General features: G+C 35.1%; 2 protein-coding genes and 2 long non-coding RNA genes across 9 annotated transcripts; 2 read left to right on the top strand and 2 right to left on the bottom strand.

Moving 5' to 3' along the window:
* Nucleotides 1-1,915: 1,915 nt before the first annotated feature.
* On the bottom strand, nt 1,916-3,450 carry LOC134315044 (uncharacterized). The gene is made up of 2 exons (XR_010012453.1): nt 3,298-3,450; nt 1,916-2,037 (listed from the first exon to the last, which is right to left on the bottom strand). It is a non-coding gene; the product is annotated as an uncharacterized LOC134315044 (long non-coding RNA).
* On the top strand, nt 2,234-9,956 carry LOC134315040 (uncharacterized protein C6orf118-like). Of its 3 annotated transcripts, none has more exons than XM_062995952.1 (10): nt 2,234-2,315; nt 3,182-3,789; nt 4,766-4,888; nt 5,623-5,682; nt 6,522-6,628; nt 6,744-6,802; nt 8,933-9,123; nt 9,270-9,323; nt 9,438-9,499; nt 9,605-9,956. In XM_062995952.1, the coding sequence occupies exons 2-10, from the start codon at nt 3,190-3,192 to the stop codon at nt 9,648-9,650; spliced, it is 1,302 nt and encodes a 433-aa protein (XP_062852022.1). In that variant the 5' UTR covers nt 2,234-2,315; nt 3,182-3,189; the 3' UTR covers nt 9,651-9,956. The 3 variants fall into 3 exon arrangements, with proteins under 3 accessions (XP_062852022.1, XP_062852021.1, XP_062852023.1); XM_062995951.1 differs by having other exon boundaries at nt 2,235-2,315; nt 8,933-9,174; XM_062995953.1 differs by lacking the exon at nt 4,766-4,888 and having other exon boundaries at nt 2,235-2,315; nt 8,933-9,174.
* On the bottom strand, nt 9,752-12,896 carry LOC134315043 (uncharacterized). Its single transcript, XR_010012452.1, has 3 exons — nt 12,633-12,896; nt 10,014-10,135; nt 9,752-9,852 (listed from the first exon to the last, which is right to left on the bottom strand). It is a non-coding gene; the product is annotated as an uncharacterized LOC134315043 (long non-coding RNA).
* On the top strand, nt 12,827-17,457 carry pla2g12b (phospholipase A2, group XIIB). 4 transcript variants are annotated; one of them, XM_062995955.1, is made up of 5 exons: nt 12,827-12,908; nt 13,022-13,309; nt 14,100-14,176; nt 16,369-16,534; nt 16,861-17,457. In XM_062995955.1, the coding sequence occupies exons 1-5, from the start codon at nt 12,842-12,844 to the stop codon at nt 16,977-16,979; spliced, it is 717 nt and encodes a 238-aa protein (XP_062852025.1). In that variant the 5' UTR covers nt 12,827-12,841; the 3' UTR covers nt 16,980-17,457. The 4 variants fall into 4 exon arrangements, with proteins under 4 accessions (XP_062852025.1, XP_062852024.1, XP_062852027.1 ...); XM_062995954.1 differs by having other exon boundaries at nt 14,100-14,188; XM_062995957.1 differs by lacking the exon at nt 12,827-12,908 and having other exon boundaries at nt 12,926-13,309.
* Nucleotides 17,458-17,887: the final 430 nt, after the last annotated feature.

Here is a 17,887-nt window from a genome sequence, read left to right as displayed (position 1 = left end):
AGCTACACTCTTATGGTGCTACCTTAGGTCTTAGGCGATCATGCACTTTCAGATCCTGTGTGTATGTGCGTGTGTGCGAGAGTGTGTGCGCGCGCACACCATTAATCCTTAAAACAAGAGTCTGGGTTGGAGGAACCACATTTTCAACCACCTCAGTGACTAAGCTCATCCGTTTTTCTCCCCTCATATGCACTATGTTTAGAGACTATTATCATTCTTATTACTATAGATTATAACTATTATTATTATGTTGTTAATTTTGTTACAGTTCCTATTGTATTGCTATTATGGCAACTATTGATAATTATTACCATTGTTATTTTCTTAATTAGAAATAAATTTTAAATTAACTTATATTTTTTATACAGAAAAGTTAGCATTTTTGTTTTGTACAGAGCAAAGTTTGTGCATCATGAATACGTGACTGGTCTTGTAGACCCACTGCATATTAATGAGATAAATGAGGAATGTCTTGTCTGTAAATATGAGAGTAATTTTATTAAATATTTCTGAAAAAAGTGAGATTGTTTCTGATTTATGATCTGTATTTTTCTGAATACAGAGGAAATTTACTCACCATCCTTAAGTTTGGTCTTTATATGACATTTTCCTAACTGTTCACTAGTGTTTGTCTGCACAGCCTATTTTCAATCTGTAAGTCAATATGCAACACATTTGCAACCCAGTGTTTTAAATTAAAGCAATAAGCCACGAGAGACCGTGCGTTACTGCGATTTTATCACGGGGAAGGTTGTTTTCCCTAAACGTCTTTCCCCGTGATAAAATCATAGCAGTAACGCACGGTCTCGAGTGGCTTATTGCTTTTATAAAACGGCGGTCAACATAAAATATAATAAAATACAACAATGTTCAATTTATAAATGTTTTTATTTATGAAAACATTTACAAAAAGCATTCTTCCGCGACCCCAGGTAGTTCTTAACAGTGTTGCTAGGCGACATGAGGGAGAACATAACATTCACTTTTTCTTTTCAGTGGCGTATTAATATGGAATGATGTGAGGTGGTCATAGGTGTGCGTTTATCAGGGATTTTACAACGGCTTCGAACGCAGCTCAGCCAATCAGATTTTAGGATCGGAACTATCCGTTTTATAATATTATTTTTAATACACCTATTTTTATGGCTAGTTCCCTTGGTTAAGGCAAAAGAAAACCTTAATGCTATAGCACACGGTGCTATTCTAGAGAACTGTTGTGCTTTAAACTACTATGTATCATCAACATTAACAGAATTTCCAACTATTAGCCAGTCCAACAACTGTGGCTGACACTGTTAATGCCTTTGTGGCTAATATGAGAGTGATGTGTTTAAAAACTCCAGCAGCGCTGCTGTGTCTTATCCACTCATACCAGCACAACACACACTAACACACCACCACCATCTCAGTGTCACTGCAGTGCTGAGAATGACCCACCACCCAAACAATATCTACTCTGTAGTGCTCCTGGGAGAGTCCTGACCATTGAAGAACAGCATGAAAGGGGGCTAACAAAGCATGCAGAGAAACAGGTGGATTACAGTCAGTAATTGTAGAACTTCAAAGTGCTTCTGTATGGTAAATGGAGCTGATGAAATGGACAATGTGTGTAGAAACAAGTATGTGGTTTTAATGTTATGACTGATCGGTGTATATTTCTGGTCTAATCAACTAATTTATAACCCATTCACAAACCTAGAATGAAGACTAACCAAACCATATTCATTACGTTTTGACTACTAAAGTCTTTTTCTCCACATGTAGCTATTTTATTTAAGTAGTTTAAGTGTTTTATAACACTGTTCACAAAGCATCTGTTCAAAATCGCGAGTTCGGTGTCACTCCGAATGTGGTTTCATGTCGCTGCGAAATGTGATCTCTAGGATAAAAAAAGAAATCAAACATGCAATTTAGGTATTAAGCGTTACAAAGTTGTTTATTATTATTATTAATATTGTTATAATTATTATTATTATCTTCATCATAGGTGTTTAGGCGTTCGACACGGCCACGCATGGAATCCAGCCCTTCTGTGCCCTGCAGTAAAAACTCAGTGTTTGGTACATGGGTTAAAGATTAGTATGTAGAAGTAATTCATTTTAAGTACATAAAGGTTTATTACATTTCTGAATATTGATGATTCATAATAAGTAAACATACCGCGCTGTCAAACTTCAACGACCTGACTGGAGATTAACCAATGAGAGCTCACTACGCGCTACTATAGCACTACTATAGCAACCAGTGTTGGTACTTTTAGAGCTGGCAACTGGCTGTTGACCAACTGGACGTGTAACACGCTGCCAACCAACCAGGCGAGTAAACCAGTTCTACTGTACCAATCATTAAAATACTACACTGTATATATACTGCTTATAAATCTTTATTCATCAATGACTCATTATTACACGCTAAATTGCAATTTAAAACTTCACTTTAGTTGGTTTTATTATGACGCTACATCCACGTTACTATGCTGCTTTATAATAAGTGCATTTATTTCCTACTACAGGACTACCATGAGCATTTGTAATAGCACATTTGGTTATTTGACTGCACTCAAGTTACCTTGTACAGTGATGTTACCCCATATCACTTTTTGGAGATGATTTGTGGTTTTATAAACTTTTCTTGTGTTACATTTTACATTACATTTTCAGCATTTAGCAGATGCTTTTATCCAAAGCGACTTACACAATGAGCTGAACACGATGAGCAATTGAGGGTTAAGGGCCTTGCTCAGGGACCCAACCGTGGCAACTTGGTGGTGGTGAGGCTCGAACCGGCAACCTTCTGTTTACTAGTCCAGTACCTTAACCACTGAGCTATCACTGAGCTATTGTGTTAACCTTTTTTATTGAACAGCGATGGTTAAGGTGTTTACTATGGCTTTGTAGCTCATTCTATTAAAATGTTGTTCCTAAGAAATCTGAATCACCTTTTCCATGATTGCTACTCATTGTGTACAATTTTTGACAGCACAAATGCCATGCCAACTTGTAGAAAGTAGATTCAACTTGCACTTAAGCATTTTTTGTGTTTGTTTAAATGACAGTCAACATTACCATGCCTATTTCTACCACATATGTTCAGTGGTCCTAGTTGGGTGTTTTATGAATAAAAAAAGAAAATATTTATTATTGGCATAGTATTAACTCATTCTACGTCTTTAACCTTGCAGCCCTATCCATGTCTGAATCAGCCAATCAATGTCTAAGTCGCTCAGACATACGGCGCAAACGGAAGGAACTTCTTCTTGGCATAGAGAAAGCACACAAATCCGATATCCAAACCTACAGCTCAGGTCATCTGGGTCCATACAGTCTCAAACCCCCTCACTGCAGGCCACACAGCTGCTTGGGCTCCTCTTCCCCGAAAGAAAGGAGAAACATAACTGATAATGTGCAAGAAATGATGGATGCTCTGTACAATTTTACCATGGCCACAACTTTACAGGTGCCTAGTATTCGGAAAACCACAAAAAGCCCAAGTAAGGCATCTGTGAACACCAGTAAAGAGAAGCCCAATAAAATGAAAGGTCTGGACGTGTATGAACGTTTCCTAGAGAAGTCAAGTAAAGCACAACAAGGAATTTCTGCGGCATCTGTTAAGGTGGATCAAGGCAAGCACTGGTTTATAAATTCACACTGGACTGGGCTAACCTGGAGTGACCAGCCATACCTGAGACAACAGTTTAAAACACCAGTTTTGTGTACTGAACGCCTAATCACCAAGAAGTGTTTAAATAGTAAAAAGACCACAAATGAGCTTGAGCACAAGCTTATGCAGGTAAGAAAGCTTCCTAAATTGTATGTATAAATGAAGCAGTAAATTAATGAGCTTAAAATTGGTTTATGGACTTAGCGAGTCATTATATGACAATATAATCAGATAATGATTAGCAATTAAGGACATGCTAAAGCAATAAACAACAAATGATTAATAAACTGAAAAACTGCATTTATATCACATTATATGGCCAAAAGTATGTGGACATTAATACTATTTAGTTTGCGTATTTCAGATACTGTCATTGTTATTAGGTGTGGACAACCAAATATACAAACCAGATTTTGTAAAATATCTTTTGCAAAACAATAAAAGGTGCAAAAGCCAGTATCTGTCATGGTATGGGGGTGCATCAGTGCCCCCAGTGCATGTATGACTTGCACATGTCTGAAAGTACCACTGACGCATACAGTAGGTGTATATTGGGATTTTAGTGACACGTGGTGCTATCAAGGTGAAGTTGTTTCCCAGGAAGTCCATGGTTATTTCAGCAAGGCAATGTCTAGCCTAATTGTGCACAAAGCTTCCTTTTTTGAAAATGTGTTTGTATAAAATTGTATAAAAAGGCCCATACTTACAGTATTCCAACGTCACTGTGCTGTTATGCACAACACAGAGTCCATAAAGATGTGGTTTTACTAGCTTGGTCTGTAGGAATTCCTGTGGCCTACAAAAAGCCCTGACATTGACTCCATTATACAACTTTGGTATAAATTTAAATGTTGATTGCAAGCCAGGTGTACACAATCAACATTAGTGCCTGAAGTTACAAATACTCTTTTGACTGATATCATAAGGATAACCTTCCCAATAGAGTGGAGGCTGTTATAACTGCAAATGAGATATGGGGCTTCATATTATTGCTAATGTTTTTGAAATAAAACGTCCAAAAACTTCATGGGTAGGTGTTCACATACTTTTGGCCATATAACGTATTTAGAATACAGTGAGGGATTGATATGAAATGACTCATTAGGCACTGAGGAAACTTCCTGCCACTGCAAGTCCCTGCAGAGAGCGACTTGCAGTGCTCAGTGATGTCTTCGATGACGTGTGTGATGGCTCAAGTGTTTTCAGTAGCATCCTTCGAGAAATCAAGGTGAGACACCATGAGGCTTTCCTAATATATACAAACACACCGAGAGAGTCTGGACTAATTAGTAGGTCTCGCTGGCCTTAGTCAGTCCTTGTACTTCAGACAATTAAATGTTATATGCCATTAATTTTTTATATGGTACATTATATAGCCAAAAGTATGTGGACACCTGATCATGAGCTTGCTGCACATGGTGTCCTCTATGGTGATTTTTATGTGATCTTTTCAGCTATAACATTAGCACTCTTTTGAGAAAGCTTCTCACAAGACTTCAACTATGTCTGGCTAAAATTGAGCCCATTTAGTCAAAACATAATTTGTATGGCTGGGCTTTGATGTTTTCAAGAAAGCTTCATCTGATGTTCTAGTTTATTCTAAAGCTGTTCAGTGCGGCTGAAGTCAGTTTTTTCCCTAGGTCTTATTCATGTCTTATTAGTTTATGAAACTACACTGTTGTTAAATTTTATTTATATAATTGTTTATTACTCCTGTTATCAATTGTTGTGGCTGAAACACATGAATTTAATAATTAGAATGAGTGTCTCAATACATTTTTCTATACAGTATAGAGTACTTGAGGTCACTAGAGTTACTGTTTATATAAACGATGTCCTTTTAGATAACCAGCTATTTTATAAGATCAGACTAATGACTAGGCAGTATTAACACGTAGCATATATGACTATTATACAGTGTTATTATTTTTCAACTTTTATATTTACTTATTTTGTATTCAGACAGAGTATGATTTGTACCTGAAGACGCTTCTCTCCTCCCAGTCATGTCTACTGAATAAGGTAAGAGTATGTTCATTTCTAGATGTTAAATTATTTTGGACTATTTTTGTCAAAGATCAGTCTGTGGCAACCAGCAAGTTGGTTCTGGTAACAATGACACAAGGCAACACAGTACTATGCTTTCTGCTAGCAAACAATCATCAGAGTAGTTAGGATGATCATGACGATTTAATTTAGTCAAAAATGTGTTCAAAAACAAAATATCATTTTACAGAGGTATAATTACCTACCAGTAACTTTTGTTTGACTTTACTTTAACCCTCCATCTAGACACTAATATAAGCCTGCTATAAACCCAACTTACTAGATGTCTTATGCTGTCCCATGAGTGTTGGTTTTATATCACCAGTATCTGTAATTATCATTATATAATAATCTCGTATAGGTTATGTTATGTGTTAATAATGTTTTTCCCCTGCTTTATCCTGGTCAGGGAGTGGTGGGTCCAGCTTATCCGAAATCACTGGACGCAGTGCAGTAACACACCCCAGACAAAATGCTAAATCCATCACAGGGCTTTGGAAATTTCCCAGTCTAAGACATAACCAATCATGTCAAATTGTAGATGCCCGACTTCTTGATAGCACAGCTGGGGCTTCGAATACTGGATCTCAGTGGTAGTAGGCTAGTGTAATTTAAAGCAGCACCCTCCGAGCGCCCTATAAGATATCACTAGATTACAAATTCTAAACACTATTACGACAATTACATATACTAACATGACAACATATATCTGTTATGACAGCATACGACATCTGACATAACATATTTTTATTATGCTGATTTTAAACACCTGCTAAATCAGTACTATATTTCATTATGTGATTGTATGTTTTTAGTCAGATCCAGCTGGAAAGTTTATAGAAACAATGGAGTTAGAGAAAGCAGCAAGTCTAGTATCATCACTGGAAGACAAAGCCAGAAGAGCTCTAAAGGACAATGACAAGTAGCATTTCTTTTTTCTTTATTTAAACATTATTTTCTTTATTTATTTTATTTAAATTGTTCATGTTGCCTAAAACATAAATGAATACATTTACCTATGTTTTCATTTTTCTTAGACTCAGAATGGAGTATGAGGATGCTCTGCTTAAAGACAAAAGAACACAAAAGGAAATTGGTACAAACTTTTACAGTATCAAAGCTGTCCAGGGCATCTAGTATAAAAAGGTGAATGTGTTGTAGAAAGACAAAAGCCAAGACTAAAAAATAACAAAAAGTAGCAGAAACAACTATTATTTAAATTCAGTGACTTCAAAACAAAACAAAGACAAATTGTATGATTTTTCTGAGGCAAGATTAAATGAAAGAAGCCAAACATAGAGCATACAGTTGTAGAATATAATAGAATTATATTTTGTTTTAGGTTATTGATTCATCATATGATGCCCAATTTAATACCTTTGCTGTACACTAGAGGGCAGCATGTGTGCGCGGTTTGTATGTTTCTCAGCTCCAATATGGAGGTTTACTGCTTAGCATAGTTACAAGCTTTTCTGATTCCCAGCACAACAGAGTTAGCTTGTGAGGTAAATATCAAGCCACTGACCAAAACAGGGGAGTTTTAAGCACTTTTTAGGGCAGTGGGTCTCCAGGACTGACACTGAGAACCAACGACTGAACTCTCAGAGCTACTGAGGTTGCTAATTTACTATATAAATTATAGTTTAGTTTATATTAATAGTTCAAAACATTTTACTCGACAATTTACAAATACTTTATAACATTCTGGCTCTACAAAGATAAAGTTCTAGCAGCCTTTTTTAATAATCATTGTGTACTACAATGTTTTGTTTTGGCAGTTGCTTTTTATTCCATTTCCTCCTGTGGTGCCATGATTGAGCATCAGCCGATTGATCCTAAAATCTGGTTGGAGGGGATAAAAATGTTGTTTTCCTTATTAATCATATAATACTAGCTAATCTTGGCCTATAAGCTTATTGTACAGAGCTTAGTGTATCTTCCAGGCACATTTATTTGATTAGTGACATAAAACAGAAAAAGCAATAAATTATAAAAACATTTTGGACATTTTTATTTTATGTTTTGTGGTGGAAATACAGGTGTCTTTAGTCGTTTGTGTTCCTTAACAACTTTGCCCAGAATACAAAACACTTATTATTGGCACCTCTGGAAAAAGATGAGTAAAAAGGTTATAAGAAATTTACTGTTTTGTGAATTAGTTTAACTTCACGCAAAATAAATAAATAAAATCCAACCTTTACTGGAAGTAAATAATAAACAAAAACCTCATCATTTTTACCCAAACCTTACCTTATGAGCCGTAATTTGCACCCCTAAAATTAGAAAGAAATGTAACCAAAAAAATTTTTCATTTATATTTTACTTTTTTAATGTTAACTTAGTAAATATTTAGTGTTAAGTCACAGTGCAGAGGAGGGTAAGAGAGGTAAAAAAGTCCCTAGGCCAACTGTTTAAGTTACAGAACAAAATATCTTTAGGTCACCAAGTCTCTGAAACTACCATCAGATGCCACCTCCATGCTAAAAGATTATTTAAAAGCCTTGCCAGGAAAAAGCTTCTCTAACCACAAAAGTAAGCACCTGTAGTTTGCTAAATGCTACTGGGACTCAAACCAAGTTATATCGTGAAATGGGGCGAAAATTCAGCTTGAAGATGTGTTTGGCGTAAATAGGATAACTACACTGAAAAGAACTCGATGCCCACTGTTAAATATGGTGGAGGGTTTATGATATCAGATTTTTATTATCTCCAAATGGCCCTGGGAACCTTGTTAGAGTACATCATGAAATAGCAGAACATTTTGAATCAAAGTTAGTTTGCCTCTGCCAAGAAACTATAACATAATATAGAGAATCTGTAAAGTGGAATAGGCTTAAATTTGCTGCACTGCAGCCTTAAAACAAGTGTTGTTTTATAAGCAAAAGAAGGTTGTACAAAGTATTAAATGTGGGAGTTTTAAAAATTGTGGTACGTGTGGTTTTCTCCTTTAAATAAATTCACTTTAATTAAACGTTAGATTTGTCTTATTTTTCAGTGTTAGATTAAGCTAATTTATCAAAACATTAAAATTGCCAAACACTAAAATAGCTTAAAAAAAAAGAAATTTGTACCGCTCTAAAATAACATATTCTATTATCTTGAAAGCTAATGGAATACAAACAGTCCCTTAAAAAGGTGTATAGTACAGTATAATACAAAAGAGTTTATAAAACATTAGATTCTGTATAGATTAATATCTATATTAATTCCTTGTTTTTTTCTTTAGATAAGGGTTCTGAAAGTTCAGGTTCTAAACTGTCAGACCTTATAACAAATGATGAAGATAGGATCTCTGGTGAGAAGCAGTGTGAGGCCAGTGAGGTCTCCTCCATTGCTTATTTGGAGACTATGAGACAGGAGGTGTGGAGGGTCTGGATGAGTGTGCAGAAGCTGCAGAAGGAGATCAGAGAGATAATGGTGCCCACTACTACTATCAGTGCTCTTGAGTGCTGCATCACAGACTTAAATGTACAGTAAATGTGCAATATGTGTATTACAATATGTCTTGGCTACTAAATTGTTAAATATTCATGTTTTGTTTGTTTGTGTTTATCTGTCTTTAGGTTGAAATAATGCACTTTATAGCCTCAAATGAGCGTCTCAGGAATAAGAACAAGGCAAGACAAATATTTTGTGGTTTATTTGTGACATGAATTTAGATTTACATTTAGATTAATCTCCAGCTAATAATTACTGTATAGATCCAACATTTTTCTTTTCTTCCTTTGTAGGATCTTGAACAAAACATCTTAATTATTCTGAACAGAGCAAACATTAGTGAGGAAACAAAAGCGTGAGCATTAATTATGTTTTGTGACTGTTATCATGTCACTGAAAAGAGACCATGCAGTATTTTCTCCACTAATTATAATATTTTATGTTTCTCTCTTCTCTATAGGCAGCTTGAAGAAAAAATATGGAACAAATTGAATGGAGAGGATTAGGACACTAATTATTGTTTTATTGCCTTTTTGTACTAAATTTGTGATTCAGTTTTGAGACCATATAATTAGCTTTATTATTAAAATTAAGAAAAACCTAGATAGTTTAATAGAATGACTTAGACAGACTTAGACAACCCAACAAAACATTTATGAACATTTATTAAACATTACTTACTTTAGAGCTGTTTAACATGACAACAAACTGGAGAAAGTAAAAGACAAAAATGACACAGAACATAATCTATGATACCAGATTTATCATAACTATGTATTGTATTTTAGTCAATGCAATAAACAGTATTATGTTTGTTGATACTTTTGACATTTTAAATTGTTCACTTAATTATTGCAAGCTGAACTTACCTAAAACAACATATCAGTTCAAACCAGAAGACTCTCTCCACCATGCTTTGCAGATAGTATAAGGTGTTGCTGTAGGGGTTCACTGGTTATGGGACAGTGTAGCACAGCAAGTAATGTAGCTGCTGCAGAGCACAAGTATAAAAGTTGGTGCTTGGGAGTAGAAAGTCACATTTTCAAAATCGAGTTAAAGTGCTGGAGTGGACAAGGTTCAGGGTTTATTGATGTGGCATTAAAAAGTTTCAAACAGAATTTAACCTGACACCCTTTTTAAATGTTTTAACAGTTCTATCATTATAAAGGGGTTGGAGTGTGTGGAGTGAGAGTTGCCCAGCTTTAGGGTCCTGGGGACCTGGGTTTGATCCTAATCCTAATTTTTTTCCTATTGTACCTCAGGTACTCCAGTGTTCTTTTACCTTCCAAAAACATACAGAAGGTGGATTGACTGGTCCTAATTACCTCTAGATCTTGGTCAGTAAGTGAATGGGTGAGTGTATAATACTTAATAAGTCTTGTGCTCTGTCCTGGGATATTCCTGCCTGGCACCCAGAGTGACACAGACCAGAAGGTATGGGGTAGTTTAAATTAATAAATGGTGAAAAAAAAGTGAAAAGACAAAAATACATCTGTCAGTTGTATTCAATGTGTACAATCTGTCATAATGAGAAGATAAAACATATAAAATATCAGTCATACAATTGGGTAAAGTACAATAAAGGTATTAATAATCTCTCTTGTCATCATGTTCTTTTGGAATCAGCAGTGTAGCAGGAAAGGGGAGAAAGAACTCTTTAATGTCTGTTGTCTTTTAAGTCTATTTTATTATTTTAATAAACATCTGTAAATCATAACACTATTTTTGGTGACTGAAGTAATAAGCTAAATTATGGTAAGACCACATGTCCCTAAGTAAAATAGAGAAACCAGTTTGTGTAACAGTTGTAAACCACAATCTTTTCAGTGACTTTTACATTCCTTCATCATTTACACCATTGGTTCTTTTTGTTGATCACACATTGAACCATTGAACACTTTTGTTTCTTGTTAAGTTCTGAGTTTCTCCAAATGTCTTTGGTTTTGTTACATGTTAATCACTGCCTGTTGTTTCTTACCTCAGTCATTTTTTTACACACACACACACACATACCAAAAACTGTCTTAGAGAGTATTGGCCATGCCTTATAACATATATCATTCACATAATTAATTTACTGTTGTTTTTTTACTGGTACTGGTACTGGACAATAAGGGGTAGCTCACGGTTTATCTATACTGTGTTCCCTAAGGTTAAGGCTAAAGCTCTGTACAGGTCACTGTAGTTCCACCACACCAAATGCAACAAACCATGTTTTTATGAATCTTGCTTTGTTCACAGGGACACATTCATGCTGAAATATGCAAGAGCATTCCGCAACTCAACAAAGATTTAAAAACATTTATTTTATGTACTTAAATGTTATATATGTGTTTGCACATGTAGGGCACAAAAACTGAACTTGTATCACCTAAACTTAAGAATTAGGAAGGATGTCCACACACTTCTGGTTGTATGGAGTGTGTTATATAAGGCTTGATTTAAGGAGCGTGTTATATAAGGCTTGATTTAAGGAGCCAGTTTGGAAAGTTAAAAGACAGCATAACATCAGTAAATCAGTAAATACAGTTCATTAGCTATAATCACTAACAGAAAAGTTGTTGGATATTTTTAGGAGCCTCATACCAGTTCCTGAAAATATTTATGTATTATGTATTATGTATTGATAATAGTCGATGATATAGAAAATTACTCGTGTCTATACCAACTGTTCTATGGTATTGCTATAGTCATCTTATCTTGCACTGCATTTTCAAGACTGTTTTAATATATTTCTGCCTCGTACCATCCTGTATACTTAATTTTCATTTGCCAGTTGCACAACACTCTTGCTTGCCAGGGAGGACTGCAGATGCATATGGCTTGTCCAACATGTGTTTGACTTTCCTCCCTCAGACATGTATCAATATTTTAGTATAAACATTTTAAGTAATGTAAGTACTATTATTACTTACATAGGTATGAATGATAGGTACTTAAAATAATATTACCAAAATTAATTTTAGTACATAGAAATAAAGTGATATACAAAAAAATAAAAATAAAAGAAAGCAAAAATCAGAAATGCTTATACTAATACTTAATGCTTAAACTAACTAAAATATATATACATTAATTCTAAATGATATTTACTGTATTTTTAAATGTACTATTAATTATTTGTCAAATTATCCAATTAGCCAAGTTATTTTTACTTGTGTACTATAAATACACAAGTCTGTCTATTGTTACACAATGAGCAGTGTGCAATCTAAAGCAGAGTTTCTCAACTAATGCACTGAGATCCAAAAATAAGTTGCAGAATCATTAGGGGCTGGTAGCAGGCTGTGTAAAATGGTTGGCTAATTGAAATGTATTTAAACATTTATAGCAGTGAACACTCAGTCTTACAGAAAACTGGCCATAAAGGTACAGTTAATCTGGGTTGAGGTTAATCCAATGATTCCTGATCAGAGTTATGGTGAATATGTAGCCTTATTTTGGAAAGTATAAGAGCAAGGTGTAAATAAATGATTATAAAAAGTTACCTTGTTTTTATTGATTCTCTAATTTCAATCATTTTGAAGATAATAGGATTAAGCTTCCTAGCTAAAACAGAACAACCATGATTGTATTTTAAGATTAGCAAATATTGAATTATCAGAGACGATTAAAGGTCTTCTCCACAGTGATGTGTTCTTTCTTTGCCACCTTTAGCAAGAGATAGAATTGTGCCCTTTGACCCGAACACCAGCCAATGCCTCGCTGTCTGCTTGATCTAATCTGGGATCAAAGTCCCATCCACGAGGCACTATCAGCTCCAGGTTGTTTGGCTCTCTCACTCTTCAGAGTCACTTCCAATTTGTCAGGACTTCAGCTCTATACCTCACCATGTTTCCCCGCTGTGTTTTTGTTGTCCTGCTCTGCCTCTCAACAGGCCTGGCTGCCTCGCTCATTCCAGCTGCTTCTGCTGAGGAACTTCCCATAGCATCTGAGACTGTGGCAGCTGAAGACCCCAATGTTGGTGGTGAACCAGCTCAGGCTGACTCCCTTGTGGAGGAAGGCAAGGCTGCAGCGGCCTCCGGTGCTACCCAGGTCCCTGAGGAGTTTGACTGGGGTTTGGGCTCCATACGAGGCAGTTTCCAGTCTGTCAATGGCTATTTTGACTCCCTGCTGGAGCTTATGGGAGGTCGTGATGGTGTCTGCCAGTACCGCTGTAAATATGGTAAGTAAAGCAAGGCTGTGATTTAATTTTCAAAATATGTCACATACAAGAAAAACAGGAACAACAGAAATAAAATGTTAATTCTAAAATGAATGTCTGTGGAAAAATTATTTAGCTGGTTTGTTTTACCAAGCCAAGATTACGGTGTGACCCGAGTCCAGTGAATTGGTTTTCCTCAGTTCTCTGCTTTAAGACAATGTACACTGTAAAAAGCACTGTACAAAAAAGTGACTCAAAAGACTTGACTTGACTCAAAAGTTAATCACACTATTCTTGGCACCAAATATGCCAGAATGACAAATCTGATGTGAAGTGGATGTGCTCAATTCCTTTCTGCTTTTCATTTCGAGTTGATCGATGCTCTTATATTTGATTATTAAACTAATACTACACAGCTAGTGTTGAACACTTGCCAAGCCTTACAAGACCCCTTCTTCAGAATTTTATCTTAATTAGAATGATTAGACAATCACTAATATTTGATTATCAAGAGAACCTTAGCTTAAGATGGACAAAGTTCAGGTTTTGCTGATGTATTTTATAATCTAATGGACTTTTCTGAAAATAGAGATATATTATTGGTTATATATTAGTTACATCTGTTATACTGTGATTTTATAAAGTTTATAGAGTGAATATTATGTTGCTTTTGAAACTAGTAGTTAATGAAATATAGATTGATTAAGTCACTTCCTTCATTGACTTGTTAGTATAATCAAGACCAAGAGTTTATGGCAGTGTTTTCCTTGTTATGTTATGTAACATATACATATTGTGTGTTGTTTGTCAGGTAAGGCTCCCCAGGCTCGCCCAGGCTACCAGGTGCCTGAACCCAATGGCTGCACTTCCTCTTTGCTAGGATTCCAGGTACCAGAAAGTGTATGTGTTCCATCAACTAACACACTAACACTAGTATCTTTTTATTTTTAATATAGAATTATGTGGACACATACACTGCATCATCTATATAAACAACAGCTTAGCATTTTATAGGTATACAGTTACTAAATGTAGCCCATATGCTATGTATGATTTAAGCTCTATCCATCAATAAAAAAGAGAGTGCCATGGGACCATCACTGACCAGATATTACTTAAGCACTGTGGTACATTCTTGACACTAGCATGTTAGTATACAGTGCAAGATTGCAAAGTATATTCTTTTTCTGTTTAATGACAGAAATGACAGTTAATGACAAAGCTCAAGTTGGGACACTTTTTAAAAATGCAATAAAAACTGGAATCTGTAATTTGTTGATTCACTTGAACCTTTATTTAAGAGACAAAATGACAAAGAAAAGAGAAAAGAAAAAGGTTTTTCAGTGATGAACTTCATTCTCTTTTTTAAATATAAACAAATTTAGAAATTGATGTCATGTGTACCACAGGGTCACATAATTTAGATTGTATTCTATATTTATAATATTATCATACAATTAAACTTTTTTTTGTCTAAAATAGCTGTATTTAAGTATCATTTTTACAGCTGCATTTACGTATCACAGCCATGCTTGATTATTGCAGCTGAGTCTATGTTGAATAGCAACACAGCAATAATGTCACAGCTGCATTTCAGAATCACAGCTGTATTTGTGTCAAAAGCTGCATTTGAATCACAGCTGTATTTGTGTAAAACAGCTACATTCAAGTATCACAGTTGTAATTGTGTACAATAGCTGTTACAGTTTTACAGCTGTATTCATATGGAATAGCTGTATATTGAGAATACAGACATGTACTGCACATTTACATCATATTTTACAACAGTTTTATGTGGCTAAGTAACTGTTTTACGATCTCCTTTGTTAAACAAATACAAGCCTAAGTGTTGTATAGGCTTTCTGATTGAAAAAAGAAAAACATACAGCTTCTTAACATATTATTCATTTGGTATAAAAAGTTTGGTGCTATGATTGCAGTCAAATGAGCTCTTGTTATAGTGCAACATAGAACTCACCAGTTGCAGTCAATCATCAAAATGTACATGAAACAGATGCTCTTGCTCAAACTGTCAACCTTTGTTGTAATACTCAAACACAAACTAGCCTTTTTGTAAGCACAGAGAAATTACCAACTGTGGTAAATCATAAAGCCTTACAATAAATAAGTAAAGCCATGTCACAATTTCAAATTACATAGTAAAACTTATTACACTACCAAGGAAATAATCTCAATTTTTGCATAGCAAAATAAATGTAATTTATTCATATTTTATATGTTTTAGCCCAGCAGATTTGCAATAAACTGGTAAAAGAACTGATGTTTGATCTAATGTTGCTAATTGATTAAGTAGTAAAGCTGAATTTAAACATAAAAATATTTTTGCTCTAAAAATACATGTTTGTGTCAATGGTATTTTCTAAATGTTTTTACAATATTATGTACAGTAGATGGTAAATATCTAAATGATTTATTTTGTGCTGTAATATGTTCTTTTTGAACTAAATCACAATTCTTATGAAGTTTTGAGCCGCTTATTGATAAGTACAGCTACAGTTGCGCAGAATAGTGACATTTAAGTACTACTTTAGTTGTGTAGAATATGGTCATTTAAATTTAACAATTACAATTGTGTAGAATAGTGGACTTTACTACTACTACAACAGTTATGTAAAATACTGTCATTTAAGTTTTACACCTACAGTTGGGTAAAACAGTAGCATTTAAGTATTGCAGTTACAATTGTGTGAATTAGTAGTATTTGAATACAAGTAGTACAGTTTTGTAGAATTTGAGTATAACAGCTATGTTTTTTATATCTGTGTTCAACTTTCTGTGATTTACTGATCATCATTGATCTAAACTTGAATGGCTGCGTTGCAGTAGAAATGCTACATTTAAGTAAAATAGCTACGTTTAGGTAGAATAGTTACAGTGTAATATTTCTTTGCATGTAATTTTTAAAAAGCCACTATGTCTCATTGCTGAATTTTAGCATTTAAATAAGTAAATGCATTGAGCTAAATTTAAGCTAAATTAGAATAGCTAAATTGTGGCTGTATTTGAGAAGTGTAGCTTTAAAAATGAATGCATTTTTTTTTTTTTATGGTTCACCACAGTTTGACATGGGCATCCCTGCCATGACCAAGTGCTGCAACCAGCTGGACATATGCTACGACACATGCGGCTCCAACAAGTACCGCTGTGATACCAAGTTTCGCTGGTGCCTCCACAACATCTGCGGTGATCTCAAGAAAAGCTTGGGCTTCATGTCGAAGGTCGAAGGTGAGAAATGGTCTTGTCTGGTACATTCACAACACACTAATGCTTTGTATCTGCAAGTAAATAAGATAGTATGTGTGGACTATATGCTGTCAGAGATATGTAACTTCTTATTTTGCTGTGTAACAACTTGCCACTTTATTGCACGTGGAATGTTTTCAGGGCAGTGCTGCTTATCTTTGTACTCATGCTCATTCTTTTAGTTCCACTCTCTTATCTTTAATGTTAGCGTGCTTCTTGTACATGATGTACCGGGAAATCAATAATTGATTCTCAGGCAATTAATCACTCTGTTCTTTTCCCTATGTTTTACTCTCTCTTTCTCCCAGCTTGTGAGGCGTTTGCTGACACTATGTACAACACAGTATGGACTCTAGGCTGCAGACCGTTCATGAACAGCCAGAGGACAGCATGTATATGTGAAGGAGAGGAAAGAGACGAGCTATAAGCCCCACGATTCCTGCCAACCACAATGACTCACCACTACCTACACTACCTGCAAACCTGCCAAACACCTGCAAACCTGCCAAACACCTGCAAACTTACCAAACACCTGCAAACCCACCAAACACTAGAGTTGTGTCTCCAGGTTTGCTGATGTAGACTGTTATGGATCTGGGGTATGTTAGCCTCCGGCATACATGCACAGATTTACTGTACAAACCAGGTCTGTTTAAGTTGTCTAATTCTATTAGACTTAAAGTCACTGAGTGCAGGTTTGGTATTGCACATAATAAATATTGGATCTCAACAAAATGTAACTAGGCCAATTTGACTTTTTTAAGAATGGCATAATAATTCTACAGCATGCCCAGTATGGCTGTATATGGAAGTTGCAATTATAAGCAAAATTTTTCAGTGTCAGTGTACACTCTGGATTAAATGTTATATATTTGTAATTTATTAAAATGTAATGCTGTCTTTAATTTGAGTTCAAGTTGTTTTTCTTCCAAATGAATTTACATAATCGACTGGTATTACCCGTATTAATTAAGATGATTAAAACAGTGGAATGTCATTCTCATCACTTCAGAGACATCTAAGCTTCTTCTAAATAAATGCCAGATTTAATTAGTGTATTACAAGTAAGTCTGCATTCCCCATGCATGTCATTAAAAGAGCATTATTGACACCACATTGGAGTAAGACAAGGCTTAATCAAACTCAGATTAGTCTATCTGTGTAAGTAGATGGCCAAATATTTGTGCACACCCAAAACTCAAATATTAATGTGTGGACCTGGCCCTGCTTTCCTACTATTAGGCTTCCACTTTTTTTCTTTTTTAATGAAAAGCATTGGTGTTGGTGATTTAGGCTATTAATAGTTCGAGTTTAAATTTTTGTCCTCGTTTTTTA

The sequence above is a fragment of the Trichomycterus rosablanca genome, chromosome 5, assembly GCF_030014385.1.
Source record: "Trichomycterus rosablanca isolate fTriRos1 chromosome 5, fTriRos1.hap1, whole genome shotgun sequence".
NCBI lineage: Eukaryota > Metazoa > Chordata > Actinopteri > Siluriformes > Trichomycteridae > Trichomycterus > Trichomycterus rosablanca.
The sequence above is the reverse complement of the archived record's forward strand: the minus strand, read 5'-3'. Positions and strand labels throughout refer to the sequence as shown.